At 33.0% G+C, this 16,186-nt stretch overlaps 2 protein-coding genes and 1 long non-coding RNA gene across 6 annotated transcripts; 2 read left to right on the top strand and 1 right to left on the bottom strand.

Moving 5' to 3' along the window:
- Nucleotides 1-1,540: 1,540 nt before the first annotated feature.
- On the bottom strand, nt 1,541-4,109 carry LOC136998194 (uncharacterized). Its single transcript, XR_010888831.1, has 2 exons — nt 3,658-4,109; nt 1,541-3,323 (listed from the first exon to the last, which is right to left on the bottom strand). It is a non-coding gene; the product is annotated as an uncharacterized lncRNA (long non-coding RNA).
- A 2,853-nt stretch (nt 4,110-6,962) lies between these two features.
- LOC136998190 (A disintegrin and metalloproteinase with thrombospondin motifs 19-like) lies at nt 6,963-9,937 on the top strand. Its single transcript, XM_067350633.1, has 5 exons — nt 6,963-7,102; nt 7,198-7,409; nt 7,535-8,262; nt 8,470-8,843; nt 8,902-9,937. The coding sequence occupies exons 2-5, from the start codon at nt 7,284-7,286 to the stop codon at nt 9,510-9,512; spliced, it is 1,839 nt and encodes a 612-aa protein (XP_067206734.1). The 5' UTR covers nt 6,963-7,102; nt 7,198-7,283; the 3' UTR covers nt 9,513-9,937.
- Nucleotides 9,938-10,728: 791 nt separating this feature from the next.
- On the top strand, nt 10,729-15,699 carry LOC136998189 (uncharacterized). 4 transcript variants are annotated; one of them, XM_067350629.1, is made up of 7 exons: nt 10,729-10,956; nt 11,044-11,256; nt 11,380-12,111; nt 12,350-13,036; nt 13,289-13,963; nt 14,172-14,545; nt 14,605-15,699. In XM_067350629.1, exons 3-7 carry the CDS (start codon nt 11,651-11,653, stop codon nt 14,700-14,702), a joined length of 2,295 nt encoding a protein of 764 aa, XP_067206730.1. In that variant the 5' UTR covers nt 10,729-10,956; nt 11,044-11,256; nt 11,380-11,650; the 3' UTR covers nt 14,703-15,699. The 4 variants fall into 4 exon arrangements, with proteins under 4 accessions (XP_067206730.1, XP_067206731.1, XP_067206733.1 ...); XM_067350630.1 differs by having other exon boundaries at nt 11,377-12,111; XM_067350632.1 differs by lacking the exon at nt 14,605-15,699 and having other exon boundaries at nt 10,734-10,956; nt 14,130-14,378.
- The last annotated feature ends 487 nt before the right edge of the window (nt 15,700-16,186 follow it).

The raw sequence follows: 16,186 nt of genomic DNA, 5'->3' as shown, positions 1-16,186 counted from the left end.
ATTCTTCGCGGAATCGTTTGGGAGTTTATCGCAGAATCATTTAGGAATTTTTCGCAAGATGCTTAGCGCAGAGCTCAGCTCAGTTACCGCTATTTGCATCTAAAATTCGAGAGGAAGTTTTTCGCAGGACGCTAGCGCAGAGCTCAGCTCAGTTTCCGCTAGTTGCGTTCGAAATTTATGTTGATAGTCGACCATTGTTCAATGATCGATCGTATCAACGTTGTTTCGAGATCTGTGCTCGACCATCATCGATGGGACCACGAATTTCGAAAGTCCATGCTCAACTATGGGATCAACAACACTAGAACTACCGACGATTAACATATACCAATTTCTATTTCTTTTTTCTTTTTTTAATAAAAAGTGATAAAGAGAAAAAGTAAATTAATCAATTTGATCATTTAACACAATGCAACAAGTCACAGAAAAAATTTCAGGAAATACAGCATTATAAATTTAAGTAATTGTTCTAAAAAAATAAACCGGTTATTTTAACCGCTTTGATAGTTCTAGTTTTGTTAAGCCATAGGACCACGGATGCATGGGTAGGCTAGGAAAGATTACGAAGAAATTGGCGTATAGCAAGAATACAAGAATAAATATATTTCAAAATTCTTAATAAAAAATGTGCTCCTTTTTTTTAATTGATAAATTGTTTCAAATATACCATAATTTATCAGTATATTTACGTTTGTGTAAAAGAATTCTTTTTTTCATTTTTAATTTATATTTGTGATACGTACATATGTATGTATTTAAAAATTTTCTCATTTTTGCTTTTCAACGCCAATTTATATATTTAACCCTGGAAATATATAAAAAGATAAACCACTTACCGTAAGGAAGGAAGAAAAAAAGTACACATTTACACAGAAAAAAAGAATTTTGCTATTGCAATAAAATAATCGTTGCTATTGCATGTTAAATATGTTAGCAATAAAATTTCGCTATTGTAACTACTTTTACAGATTATTCGATATGCAACAAATCTGTTTCGTTCGAAAAAATCGACAAATTTTAAAATAAGAAACAAGTTAAAATTTGCTGTTACAACAAAATAAGTTATTTTTAATAAATTTATTTTACTGTTGCAATGAAATTGTCGTCACTAATACAAATTTTGACAATAAGATAAAAATAAATTTTTTATTATACATATATTAGCAATATAATTTGCAGATTTAACAAAACTAATTTCGGTAAATAAAATTATTATCTATAACAAATCTCTTTGCTGTTCAAATAATAATTAACTGTAAGAAATTTTGCTACGATAGCTTATATAAAATTTACTGCGGCATCAAATACTTTTTTTCCATGTTTAACAAGTTTTTTTCTTTAAATTATGTATAATTTTCTTTAATTTATGTATAATCTTTTTTTTAAATATTTTTTTTTCTATTTTTTCTCATATAAAAAAAATATAAATAAATATATACACAAACATAAGTACATTATTCAGAATAAAAATATATTGGGTTATTTAGAAAATTTGATATAATTTTTATAAAAAAATTGAAAACAATTTTTATATGTTTAGAGTCATCTTTGTCTGTAATATATGCACCATTATATTCGACAACTTTCGGCCATCTTAAACAACTTGTGCATACATTATTAAATAAAGATATATAAACATATAAAAATTGTTTTCAATTCTGTCATAAAAAAATTCTACAAACTCTCTGAATAATTCAATATATTATGTTCTGATCTGTCAATCATGAAATACATTTAGGAAATATTCCAGGATTAAATATTCATTAACGCATCTAAGTCCTAGCTTATCCATTTTAAGATAATGAATCGAAGAAATAGTGTACTTTTCATAATTTTATTCAAAGTATTCTGGTGTATGATTATATTTTTAATATTATATGATTAATATTTAATATATATGGATTCAAAGGGTTATTAGGCTGATGAAAGTTGTTTCAACTTCGGGCTTAATCAAAATCAAAATTAGAAACACTTTGTTTCTTTTTAATGTACAACGCATTTTGCAGGTTACATATTTTTTAATAATTTTTATAATTATAATCTAATATAACATGTATCTTTTCTAGATATATATAATAATATTGGTAACACATAATTAAATTTAATATAAATTAACTAAAAAAATAAGTACTTCGTTCTTTTAAAAACAAATGCACGCACAACTCCAAATACTTTTAAAAAATACGAGAGAATAAAATTTTGATATAATTACTATAAGACAATAAAAATTATACGACCTGCAAAGTGTCTCGCGTCTATATATCTTCACACTATTATTCGATCCATTATCTTAATAATAGAAGACAAATTAAATTAACTCACCGATCGATGCGCAGCAGCAGAGTTGTCGTTCTGTTGATCTGCATAGTTGATCTGTAAAACACAAAATAAATCAAAATTATAGCAGCGTTCACAATATAAAATATTTGTAAAATCATAAAAAATATTGAGTACATTGAACTTTTAATTCGTTTTCTAAGCAAATATGTAATAAAAGAATTATTAAAAAAGTTTAATTATTTAAATAAAAAGTAAAAAAATATGCGAATAAATTCTAATAATGATAAAAATTAACTAATGTAAATATTTTGTCTTTCAAATATTTTAATGTACAATATTTTCAACAAATAAATGAATTATTGCTTACCGTAAAGTTGCTCCGCCGGCGCCCGATGCTCCTCCTGAGCCTCCTCCTCCTCTCAGTGGTCCATCGAAGCACTCACATTGAATCTCACGCGTTCGCGGCGCATGCATTGCTCGCATGCGTACCTGAATACGAAAATCGCGCGATACTGAAAACGGCACTCCCGACATCACAGGCGAATCGAACCGAATTGTCCAAGCTGTGACGTTACGCGCGAATTCCGTCCGCGTTTCAGACGACCACATTTACCAATTGGGGCACGATTCTCTCAAAACAGAAGGCAAAGATAAGCTCGAAGAAGATGAGGTGATTAGTCATCCAATCAACCGACTAGATACAAGACATCTGAAAAGCAATCGATAGCGTTTGACTAACTCCGGTAGCCGTCCTCGACTACCTTCGACAGTCCGGCTATCTGTACAACTAGCGCGCTGCACGTAGAACCGAAGATTGCCCTGCCGTAGTGGAGATTTTATGATTGAAACCGACCTTTCCCTCCCCCGAGCCAAGCCTAAAGTCAAAAAAAATCGTGTCCCAATATTTGTCATACAGCAAAAATGCGTTCATCTATAGATTCGCTATAACTCTCGGCATTAACGGCACTCCCGACGCGCATTTTGTTATACTATACGACGGAACGAATATATTTTGTAGCACCGATTACGCGCACAAAGTTGATCTGTAAAATAAAAAAATAAATGCAGATTAGTGTTTGAAATAATAAATATTTATAGAATAATTACTGCGCACATTAAACTTTATATTCGTTTATTTATGCACACGTCTAAACAAAGAATTAAAATTTTCAAAAATATATTTTTTGAATAAAGAGAAAAGTTTAATTAGTTAAAATAATAATATGTAAAAAATTTCTAAAAATGGTAAATATTAATTTACTATTATAAATATTTTACTAAATATTTTAAGTATTTTAAATATTTTATATCCGCTACATTATATAATATTTTATATGTAATATTTTGCGAATAACAAATAAATGAATTATTGCTCACCGTAAAGTTGCTCCGCCGGCGCCCGATGCTTCTCTTGAGCCTCCTCCTCCTCTCAGTGGTCCTTCGAAGCACTCACATTGAATCTCACGCGTTCGCGGCGCATGCATTGCTCGCATGCGTACCTGAATACGAAAATCACGCGATACTTAAAACGGCACTCCCGACATCACAGGCGAATCGAATCGAATTGTCCAAGCTGTGACGTTACGCGCGAATTCCGTCCGCGTTTCAGACGACCACATTTACCAATTGGGGCACGATTCTCTCAAAACAGAAGGCAAAGATAAGCTCGAAGAAGATGAGGTGATTAGTCATCCAATCAACCGACTAGATACAAGACATCTGAAAAGCAATCGGTAGCGTTTGACTAACTCCGGTAGCCGTCCTCGACTACCTTCGACAGTCCGGCTATCTGTACAACTAGCGCGCTGCACGTAGAACCGAAGATTGCCCTGCCGTAGTGGAGATTTTATGATTGAAACCGACCTTTCCCTCCCCCGAGCCAAGCCTAAAGTCAAAAAAAATCGTGTCCCAATATTTGTCATACAGTAAAAATGCGTTCATCTATAGATTCGCTATAACTCTCGGTAAAAGTCTATAACTCCTCCTCCTCTCAGTGGTCTATAAAGTATTTACACGCGATCGCGACGCGAATATGAAAAGCGCACGTCACTTTAAACGGCACTCCGCGTTTTATATTACTGCGAAATTACAACGGAACAATGTTACAATAATCATACGATATTTTAGCCGACACTCCCGACGCGTATTTTGTCATATTAGAATGAAATTTAAACTCGAATATCGCTCATTGCACGGAATACGCGTTCGACACGCTGCCATGTACGCAACAGGTAATGGTAGAAAGGGGGAAGAAGGTGAAAGACTGTGAAAAGTAATAAGAATTGGGGGTAGTTGAGGGGGGGGGGGGAATAACGCGCCGATACGCGAACGGCCTCGCTCAAGTCCCGCCGTGCGAATAGTAACAATTCATAGGCAAGGATTCATTCGTATAAGGTCGTGTCCAGTGATGCCAATTCGAGCTCGCTGGTACCATGGGTACCGTAGTGGAAGGGATACGCACCGTGTGCTCGCCGAGCAACACGGACATGTGACGTCAGCGATTTCGCTTGTGTGGGTATCCCCTCTTCTACGGTACCCATGGTACCAGCGAGCTCGAATTGGCATCACTGGTCGTGTCGAAGGATTCAAGTGTGATTTAGGAGTAGGGGAAAGGAATGTGCGTGCCGATACGCGTGCGAGAGAGAGAAAGCGTGGAAGTGAGGGAGAGAGGACATAGAGCCGTAGGCTACAGAGCGTATGTAAACAACCCCCACCAAACCTTCCCTTGCCGTGAGTGAAAGAAATTCCTAATATGATATATAATATTTTGCGCATTACAAGATATTCTTTTTGCATTCAGAATTTTAATTTCGTTAAATAATTTACTATTTTATTTTTCGCCTTCTATCGTATTTCGTGTCGTATTTTTTAAATTTTGTTTGTAGATTTGTCAGCGTGATCTAATATAAAAATTAATTTTACTTGATAAAAATTCTGTGTTTTAAAGCTTTTTGAGCGCTTTTCAATTCCATATTGTAGTACAAATAAATAAATATACGAGTAAAAATTAAAGATAAATACTCACGTAAAATAAATAAATGTTACAAAATACAAAATATCGTTTTACGTGAACACTGCTGCTCGCGCAATGAATTTCGATCGAAATAAACCTTTCAAAATACACGATGTAATCGATGTACATTCCCGATGCGTCCCGACTTACATAAGAACAAAGACTATATAGTTTTTGGTATCACACGAATACACTCGGCATTCTGTAGAAAACAACAAAGGGTAGTTGTAAGAAATAATTGTATCTCATCAAGATAGAGGGAGTAATTTCGGAGGTTAACTGTAATGAGAAAGATACAAGGATGACCAGAATTATTACTGTCGTCAGCATTATTGCCCGCCGGAAAGCTACTCAATCTAAGAATAATTGTCGAGAGCTTCTTGATATGTGTGGCATAAGATTTAAGAAAAAATGAAATTGCAAACACGCATAAATCAATTTAAAATCATTTACAATTTGTTAAGCGTCAATCCTAGAGGCCGTTGAACAAGCGATGTTACGTTTTATTTTACGTAATAAATTTATTTTTTATTATAAAACACAAATTTATAAAAAAATACGTATCATTATCGACATAAAAAATAAATTCTATCAATTACATTATTATGATGGCAGAAGGAAAACAAATTAATAGTTATAAATTGACATATTTATAAAAAAGAATATAATTTTAAATAAGTGTTCCGAATTAATTCAGCATCTGTATCTATATTTGTCATTAGTACCTGTGTTTTATTCCTCATCAAGTGCGCCGTTACAGCTACGGTTAATGCAACCAAGCGCATTAGAAATTGTGCTATCGAAGTAATAAGTAAGTTCCTCTGTCATAAGAATATCGATTACTTAATGTTCAAACCTCATGAATTTTATAACAAACTATTAAAATATATATATATATATTACTTATACAAAATAAAATGGTTTCTCTATATTTATAGATATTGTATTGAATTACGTATCACATGATTGGATATTTCTCAAATCATTTATTGCAAATAAAAATTATTGCTTTTATTGCACTTATGAGTGTGTCACATCGCCTGATTTGCATTACGTTAGAATGATGTTACAAGTGATTGATTTCGATATATTTGGAAACTCAATATTACTACTCAATAAATATTTTTTAACTCTTAATATTTTTTACCAACAAATTTTATTAGACAGAATAAATGTATAAAAATATTCATTTTTAATAATCTCTATCGCAATATATATAATTTTATTTAATTGTTTCTTTTCTTCGTTTAATTTCCATTAATCCCAAATTTTAACGTAACTTACAAGACATTACGAATATGCATAAACGGCAATTTTATATACCAACAATAATTATCCACATTTTGAAATTAAATTATTGAAAATTAAACTTTTACGTTTCCGATCAATGTTACATATTATACATATTAGTGATAAATTACATTTTATAAACCTAGATCTTGTACCGTTATCGTAAATACTACATCTAAACTTTTAAAACATAAATATGGATTTTAAAACATAAATATTTATACATATACATGTAGCAAAGAGAGAATGTGTTATAAATGTCACATGACACAAAGGATATTCCTCATACGCCAGTTCGTGTTTCATACGCGATCATATCAGATATAACGAACTCGACAGTGCAAATGCGTGTGTGTAAATTATTTAATTAATTGCTTGAAACTGAAAAACTTATAAAATAACATGTTCTTTATATCGAAATTTGTGATAATAATCTTATTAAATAAAACTTACGCACATCTCACGCGAGATATGGAAACAATATTACTGCCAACATTAAGTCCGACAGGAGTAAAGGAGGTACGTACGTTTTGCAGTTATTATTCCATTTATTACTCGATCGTCGTTATTTAAGAATTTTAAAATTTTTTTCTTAATTGTTATCTATTTTACAGATATCTATAACACTAAAAGTTTTTGGACGATTGATTCAACTGAATCTGCATGGAAGTGATAGAGTTGTACCGCCTGCGTTCGAAGGATGGAATATAATGTTAAAAACGTTACAGAAAAATTGTTGGAATTAAACGTATCAAGTCATTGCTATTATTATCATGAAGATCATATCAGCTCTGCGGCCATCGACTTTTGTCATGAACATGGATTGGTCAGTAATATTACAAAAAAAAACAAACTGTTTTAAAATTTTTATGTTTTTACTTGTATACTGCATTACTTCTTGTTTTAAATACAAATATAACATGTAAAAAAAATATATCTTCTTAAAATTAGGAAGGACTTGTTTTTATGGAAAACAACACAATAGAGATTCGGCCCTTGCGGAACGAGTTTACGCCTATGTGCTTAATCGACGATTTTAGAGGACAATCAAATCTTTCATTTGGCAAACCTTATGTTATCAAAAGATCACTGCAATATTTTGCTGATTCAAAACTTTACCACCGGGACATGTTTAAACTGAAGCGACGTCACGTACGCGATGCTCGACAAAATTTAACTATAGAACTGGCCGTTTTTTTCGACGAAGCAGCATATCATATGTACATGCCTATTCTGGACAATGATGAGGATAAGTTACGCAATATGATATTAGCATACGTGAACCAAATTCAAGCCTTGTTGCATCATTCAAGTTTCGGTGCTCCTGTTGATATTTCATTGGTAAAGTTGGTAATAATGGATAAACAGCTGTCAAATTTGTCTGCTTTCGACGGTGACCATAAAAAGATGATCAATTCATTTTGCGATTACGTGAATTTTTTGTATTCTGAATACGGGATTGATTCGCTTCAGTGGGACATTGGCCTTTACCTGACCGGAATAAATCTATATGAGTCAGAAAAGGAACAAAAGCATTATGGTGTTGTAGGAAGTTCTTTCTTTAATTCCTCGTGTACACAGAATTCATCGTGCGCCTTAGTAGAAATCGGTTCTACCGGTCCTTACGCAGTCTCGGGTTTTGCGACGTCTCGTATTGCTGCTCATGAGATCGGTCATCTGTAAGTGTATGTATACTTTTTTTATACAATTAGGTATATGATATTTATTAGAAGAATTTTTATATTTGTGCAATTGAAAGATAAAACTGCTCAAAGTTTTTAAGAGATTTAGTTTTTTAAAGTGTAAAACTTTTGAGTAACAACAAAGTATTAAAAATATTGCAGATAAGGCATATTTTCAAACGTAATAATTTAATTGTTCAAAAGATTAGGAATGGAACACGATAATGGCTCTATCGATTCGACGTGTCCGAATGGCAAATACATAATGTCAGATTGGCAATATCTACGGGGACAAGTAACATGGTCCGCATGTAGTCGTAACATTACGAAAAATCTGTGGAAAGAAAAACCGTGTCTTTTTAATCACACGAGACGAGAAGAGACCGATGATCCATATGTACTGGACCGTTCACGTTATCACGATTTACCTGGAAGGGAATGGACTGCCAAAGCACAATGTGAATTATTTTTACGCGACAAAGATGCAAACGTAGTCACGTTGCATGATGTATGTCAAGTCTTACAATGCGAAACGCCTGACAGAAATAGGAATTTCTTCGCGGGACCTGCGTTGGATGGTATGTCTTTTTTGTAATTAGAAACTTTAATTAAAATTTTGAACTAAATTTTTTTCAGGAACTAATTGTGCACTCGGAAAGGAATGTCGCGGCGGAGAATGCATGGCCGTTATCACACCACCATACATTTTTTCGTATTGTGAAGACGATAATTGGAGTGAATGGAAAGAAGACTCTTGTAAAAGCAATTGCTTGACGAAATCCAAAGGCGTGGTAATCAAACGACGTTTTTGCAAACATGGTATTTACAAAACGGCTAGTTGTGATGGGCCATATTACAACGTGGTTCTGTGTAATGACTCCAGCTTTTGCACTGAAGAACGCTTTACGATTGCCGAATATACTGCTCTAAAATGTACTGAACTTAGCCTAAAAATAAAAAGACAGGGCAAAGAATATTTCAAGTACGAACCGTTAAATGAGCCAGGAAAGCAGGCCTCCCATGTCGTCGAGGAACCGTGGAGAGCCTGTACCATACACTGCCTACGTGAAGAAGAAATATCTGCTAATTACAGTCTGTTTTTTTCCTATGCACCACGCCAGGAAATGCTCGACTTAAAAATCGAACCATACTTTCCAGATAGAACGTGGTGTCACGAGAAAGATGGGCAAAATTATTATTGCCGCCAGCATTATTGTCTGCCGGAAAACAATTCAATCGAAGAATAATTACCGAAAGCTTCTCGACATGTGTGGGCAAGGATCTAAGAAAAAATAAAATTGCAAAACAAAAGTAATTCAATTTAGAAATGTTTAGTATTTGTTCAGTATAAAATCTAGGATCCATTAAATTATTGTCGTTACTTTCTATTTTAAGCAATAAATCCATTTTTTGTTAGCATATAGTAAATTTATACGAGAAGAAATACGTCGAATTATCGACATGAAAAATTCCATCCAAAATCCAAATAACTTAATAGTTAGTAATTGCATAAAGAAAAAAATAAATATTTGTTAGTTGACAGGGATTTGAAAAAAATATAATGATAAATCAATGCTCAGAATTAATTAAGCATCTGAATCGATTTTCGTCATTGGTACCTGCTTTCCTTCTTCGTCGGACGCGCCGTTACAGCTACAGCCAATGCATTACATGTTGCTATCGAATTAATTAGTAGATTCTTCTTCCATAAGAAGATCGACTACGTAAACTTTAAATCTCGTGAAATTTAGAATATACTACTTAAATATATATGTATATTACTTAAACAAAGTGTTGCTTTCTCTATAGTTATACTTGTATATATATTTATAATTGTATTGTACAACGTATCACATGATTGGATATTTCTCAAATTATTCATTGCCAATAAAGAATCCCTTATTGCACTTATGAGCGTGTCACATTGTTAAATTTACATTATGTTAGAATGATGTTACAAATAATTGATTTCGATATATTTATTAACTGAATATTACTACTCAATATATATTTTTAACTTTTAATATTTTTTACCAACAAATTTTATTCGACAGAATAATTGTATAAAAATATTAATTCTTAACAATGTCTGTTGCAATATGTATATATTTATTTAATTGTTTCTTTTCTTTGATTTCTATTGATCCTGAATTTTAACGTAACTTACAAGATATTACGAATACGCATAAACGACAATTTTATATACCAACAATAATTATCAACATTTTGAAATCAAATTATTAAAAATTAAACTTTTACGTTTCCGATCAATGTTACATATTATACATATTAGTGATAAATTACATTTTATAAACCTACATTTTATACCGTCATCGTAAATACTACATTTAAACGTTTGGATTTAAAAACATAAATATTTATACATATACATGTAGCAAAGAGAGAATATACAATAGGTGTCACACTACACGAAAGATATTCCTCATACGCCAGTTCGGGTTTCATTCGTGATCATATCAGGTATAACGAACGCGACAGTGCTAGTGCGAGTATATAAATTATTTGATTAATAGTTTAATAGTTTGAAATTGAACGAGAACTTAAGAAAATAAAATGTTTTTTTTACTGAAATATATGATAATAATTTTACTAAATGAAACGTACGCGCAAATTACGCATGATATTGAAACAATATTACTGCCGGCATCGAATCCCACAGGCGCAATAAAGGTACGTGCGTTTTACAGTATAATTCTATTTGTTGCTCGTTATTCGAGAATTATCAAATTTCTTTTTTAATTGTCATTCAAATTACAGATACCAATAACACTGAAAGTTTTCGGACGATTGATTCAACTGAATCTGCGTAGAAGTGATCGAATTGTATCGCCTGCGTTCAAAGAATGGAAATATAATGCGAAAGGCGTGACAGAGAAATTGTTTAAATTAAACGTATCAAGTCATTGCTTTTATTATCATGAAGATCATATCAGCTCTGCGGTTATTAACTTTTGTCATGAACATGGATTGGTCAGTAATATCACATGAAAAACAAACAGTTTTTAAATTTTTATGTAATTACTTGTGACTTTTATTATTTTTCGTTTTATATACAATGACACATAAAGAATAAATATATCTTTTTAAAAGCAGGAAGAATTTGTTTTTGTGGAGAACAACACGTTATTGATACAGCCTTTGCGGAACGATTTCATGCCTATGTGTTTAATCTACGATTTTAGAGGACAATCTAATCTTTTACTTGGCAAACCTTATGTTATTAAAAAATCAATGGAATATTTTGCTGATTCAAGTCTTTACCACTGGGACATGTTTAAACTAAAGCGACGTCACGTGCGCAATGCGCAACAAAATTTAACTGGAACTTGCCGTTTTCTATGACGAAGCAGCATATAATACGTCCATGTCAATTTTGAACAATGATAAGGATAAGTTACACAATATAATATTAGACTATGTAAATCGTATCCAAAATGCTTTCAGTCGTCCGAGTTTGGATGCCTTTTTCAATATTACGTTAATAAGTTTAAAATATCTGAAAGAACAGCAGTTAAATTTGCCAATTTCTGATGGCGACGCTAAAGAATTGCTCAATTCTTTTTGCACATACGTGAATTTTCTTAATCCTTCGGACGATAATGATCCGCGTCACTGGGACATTGGCCTTTACTTAACCGGAATAAATCTTTATGAATATATTCACGTATTGCAACCGTATTACAGAACCGAAAAGAATTATGATATTAAGGGAAGAACCTACCAAGATGGCGCATGCAATCCGCTTTTATCTTGCGCAATAGTAGAATTCCGTGATTCATCTGAAATCACATCATCTCTTGAAGCTATTTATAAGATCGGAAATCTGTAAGTTTTTGTATATTAGTTTTACGTATAGAGAATAAATTACATTTTATAATAAAATTTATTTAATTGTACAATTGCACAATAAAATCAACAAGTAAACAGTCATTATTAAAAAAATTTATTCTTTAATTGTTTACCATGTTAACTATTACTAAATCATAAGATAAATACGAATATTTCAATCAAATAATGTAAAGTGAAACATATATTTAAAATTAATAATTTATCTGATCAACAGTTTAGGATTAACACAAGAGCAAAGTTCTAGCGATTCGCAAAAGTACGTAACATGGTCTAAGAATAGTAACAAAATTGAAAAACTCTGGGAAACAAAAACGTGTCTTAGAGATCAAGCAAAAACAATGATTTCCAAACCGGAAAACATCAATAATGACAATGCGGGACAGAACTTAACCATAGAACTTGCCGTTTTTATCGACGAAGCAGCATATAATAAGTCCATGTCTATTTTGGACAATGATGAGGATAAGTTACACAATATTATATTAGCGTACGTGAATCGCATCCAGGCTGCCTTTAATCGTCCGAGTTTGGATGTTTTTATGAATATTACGTTAATACGTTTAATTATGCTGAGAGAACAGCCGTCAAATTTGCCAATTTCTGACGGCAATGCTGGCGAATTGCTCTTTTCGTTCTGCACATACGCGGATTCTCTAAATTTTCCGAACGATAATAATCCGCATCACTGGGATATTGCCCTTTACTTAACCGGAATAAAACTTTATGAAAATGTTATGGTAAAATTTAAAACGTATGACAGAGATGAGAAGAATTTTCAGATTACGGGATATACTTACTTCGATAGCGTATGTAAGCCGCTTCTCTCATGCGCGATAGCAGAATTCCGTGACAAATCTGAAGTCGAATACCCTCTTACTGCTATTAAGATGATCGGAGAGCTGTAAGTTTTTAAGAACTAGTTTTACGTATAAATTGAAAATAAATAACATTATATAATGGAATTTATTTTAATTTAATTAATTGTAGAATTGTACAATAAAATCAACAAGTAAACAATCATTTTAAAAAAATTTCATTCTTTAATTGTTTGTTATATAAACTATTAATAAACTAAAAGATATTTAAGAATATTTTAATTAAACAATGCAAAGTAAGGCATATACTTAAAATTAATAATTTATCTGTTTTACAGTTTAGGATTAATACCAGAGCAAAGTTCTAGCAATTTGGAAAGGAATATAACATGGCCCGAGTATAATCGTAATGAAATGGAAACACTATGGGAAAGAAAAACATGTCTTAGGGATCAAGCAAAAAGGATGAACTTTAAAAAGGAAAACATTGATAATACGCAAAAGAAATTGATCATAGAACTTGCCGTTTTTTTCGACGAAGCAGCATATCATATGTACATGCCTATTCTGGACAATGATGAGGATAAGTTACGCGATATGATACTAGCATACGTGAACCAAATTCAAGCTTTGTTGCATCATTCAAGTTTTGGTGTTCTTGTTGATATTTCATTGGTAAAGTTGGTAATAATGGATAAACAGCTATCAAATTTGTCTACTTTCGACGGTAACCATACAAAGATGATCAATTCATTCTGCGATTACTTGAATTTTTTGTATCCTAAAGACGGGATTGATTCGCTTCAGTGGGACATTGGCCTTTACCTGACCGGAATAAATCTATATGAGTCAGAAAAGGAACGAAAGCATTATAGTGTTGTAGGAAGTTCTTTCGTCAATTACTCGTGTACCGAGATTTTATCGTGCGCTTTAGTAGAAATCAGTTCTACCGGTCCTAACGCAGTCTCGGGTTTTGCGACGTCTCGTGTTGCTGCTCATGAAATCGGCCATCTGTAAGTTTATGTATACTTTTTTATACAAATTAAGTATATAATATTTATTAGAAAAATTTTCATATTTGTTCAATTATAAGATAAAACTACTCAGAGTTTTAAAGAGATATAGTTTTTTAAGGTGTAAAACTTCTTAGTAACTACAAAGTATTTAAAAATATTGCAGATAAGGCATATTTTCGAAAGTAATAATTTAATTGTTCAAAAGATTAGGAATGAAACACGATAATGACTTCATCAATTCGACGTGTGCGAAAAGCAGATACATAATGACAGATTTTCAATATTTGCGGGGACAAGTAACATGGTCCGAGTGTAGTCGTAACATTACAAAAAATCTCAGGAAAAGAAAACCGTGTCTTCTCGATCATACAAGACGAGAAGAGACCGAAAATCCATATGCACTGGGCCATTCGCGTTATCACGATTTGCCAGGAAGAGAATGGACCGCCAAAGAGCAATGTGAATTATTTTTACGCGACAAAGATGCAAACGTAGTCACGTTGCATGATATATGTCAAGTCTTACAATGCGAAACGCCTCGCAAAAATGAGTATTTCTTTGCCGGACCTGCGTTGGATGGTATGTCTTTTTTGTAATTAAGGAGTTCAATCTAAAGTTTTGAACTAAATTTTTTTTAGGAACACGTTGTGCACTTGAGAAAGAATGTCGCGGCGGAGAATGCGGGGCCGTTATCGAACCACCATACATTTTTCCGTATTGTGAAGACAATAATTAGAGTGAATGGAAAGAAGACTCCTGTAAAAGCAGTTGCTTGACGCAATCCAAAGGCGTGGTAATCAAACGACGTTTTTGCACACATGGTACTTACAAAACGGCTAGTTGTAATGGGCCATATTACGACGTGGTTCTTTGCAATGACTCAAGACTTTGCACTGAAAAACGCAAAAGAATTACCGAATATGCTACCATAAAATGCACCGAATACAATTTAAAGGTGAAAAAGGGAGGCGGAAAATATTTCAACTATGATCCAGAAAATGGGCCGGGATGGAAGGTCATTCATGATAAGACGAAACCGTGGATAGCCTGTATCGTATATTGCCGACGAATTGTATCTGCTGCAAAAAAGCAATATGAATATGTGGCACGCCTGGAAATGCTCGACTTAGATATCGACCCATACTTTCCAGATGGGACACGGTGTCACTACGAAGATGGCCAGAATTATTACTGCCTCCAGCATTACTGTCTACCGGAAAACTACTCAATCCAAGAATAATTGTCGAGAGCTTCTTGATATGTGTAGAGTAGGATTTAAGAAAAAATAAAATTGCAAATACGCATAAATCAATTTGAAATCATTTACAATTTGTTAAGCATCAATTCTAGAGCCCGTTGAACAAGCGATGTTACTTTTTATTTTACGTAAGAAATCTATTTTTTGTTACAAAAATCAAATTTATAAAAAATACGTAACATTATCAACATAAAAAATAAATTCTATCAATTACATTGTTATGATTGCAGAAGGAAAACAAATTAATAGTTATAAATTGACATATTTATGAAAAAAAAATATAATTTTAAATAAGTGTTCCGAATTAATTTAGCATCTGTATCTATATTCGTCATTAGTACCTGTGTTTTATTCCTCATCAAGTGCGCCGTTACAGCTACGGCTAATGCAACCAAGCGCATTAGAAGTAGCGTTATCGAATTATAAGTTGGTTGTTCTTTCATAAAAACATCGATTACTTAATGTTCAAACCTTATGAATTTTATAACGAACTATTAAAATATATACAGGGTGTCTGGCAATAATCGCCCCACCGGTCATATACAGGTAGAGGAGGTCAAATCGAGTAGAAAAGTCCTTTACCATTTTTTAATTTTCATAATAAGTACTGAGTAATTAACGAAAAAAGATCGGCGAATCCGCGCGAGTAAAGCGCGCGCGGTGAGAAGGACGTCCCACTGCTACGCGATCACTAGGACACAAGGATCTAGCGTTACGCGCCGCTCGTATGTTGCCATTGTCATTTGTAGAGCGCTCCTCCCAACGCTTCATCGCGCGCCTAGTGATCACATAGCAGTGGGATGTCCTTCTCACCGCGCGCGCTTTACTCGCGCGGATTCGCCGATCTTTTTTCGTTAATTACTTTCTACTCGATTTGACCTCCTCTACCTGTATATGACCGATGGGGCGATTATTGCCAGACACCCTGTATAATCCCAATCCACTCTGTCCTCGAACTCTCG

Source organism: Linepithema humile, chromosome 2 (genome assembly GCF_040581485.1).
Source record: "Linepithema humile isolate Giens D197 chromosome 2, Lhum_UNIL_v1.0, whole genome shotgun sequence".
Taxonomy (NCBI): Eukaryota; Metazoa; Arthropoda; class Insecta; order Hymenoptera; family Formicidae; genus Linepithema; species Linepithema humile.
This window is presented reverse-complemented; position numbering and strand designations above follow the sequence as displayed.

Coding starts and splice junctions, on each gene's coding strand:
- LOC136998190 (XM_067350633.1), top strand. CDS start 7,284: ATGGAATATAATGTTAAAAACGTTACAGAAAAATTGTTGGAATTAAAC. Junction 8,263..8,469: donor GCTCATGAGATCGGTCATCT/GTAAGTGTATGT, acceptor ATTGTTCAAAAG/ATTAGGAATGGAACACGATA. Junction 8,844..8,901: donor CGCGGGACCTGCGTTGGATG/GTATGTCTTTTT, acceptor AATTTTTTTCAG/GAACTAATTGTGCACTCGGA.
- LOC136998189 (XM_067350629.1), top strand. CDS start 11,651: ATGTCAATTTTGAACAATGATAAGGATAAGTTACACAATATAATATTA. Junction 12,112..12,349: donor ATTTATAAGATCGGAAATCT/GTAAGTTTTTGT, acceptor TCTGATCAACAG/TTTAGGATTAACACAAGAGC. Junction 14,546..14,604: donor TGCCGGACCTGCGTTGGATG/GTATGTCTTTTT, acceptor AATTTTTTTTAG/GAACACGTTGTGCACTTGAG.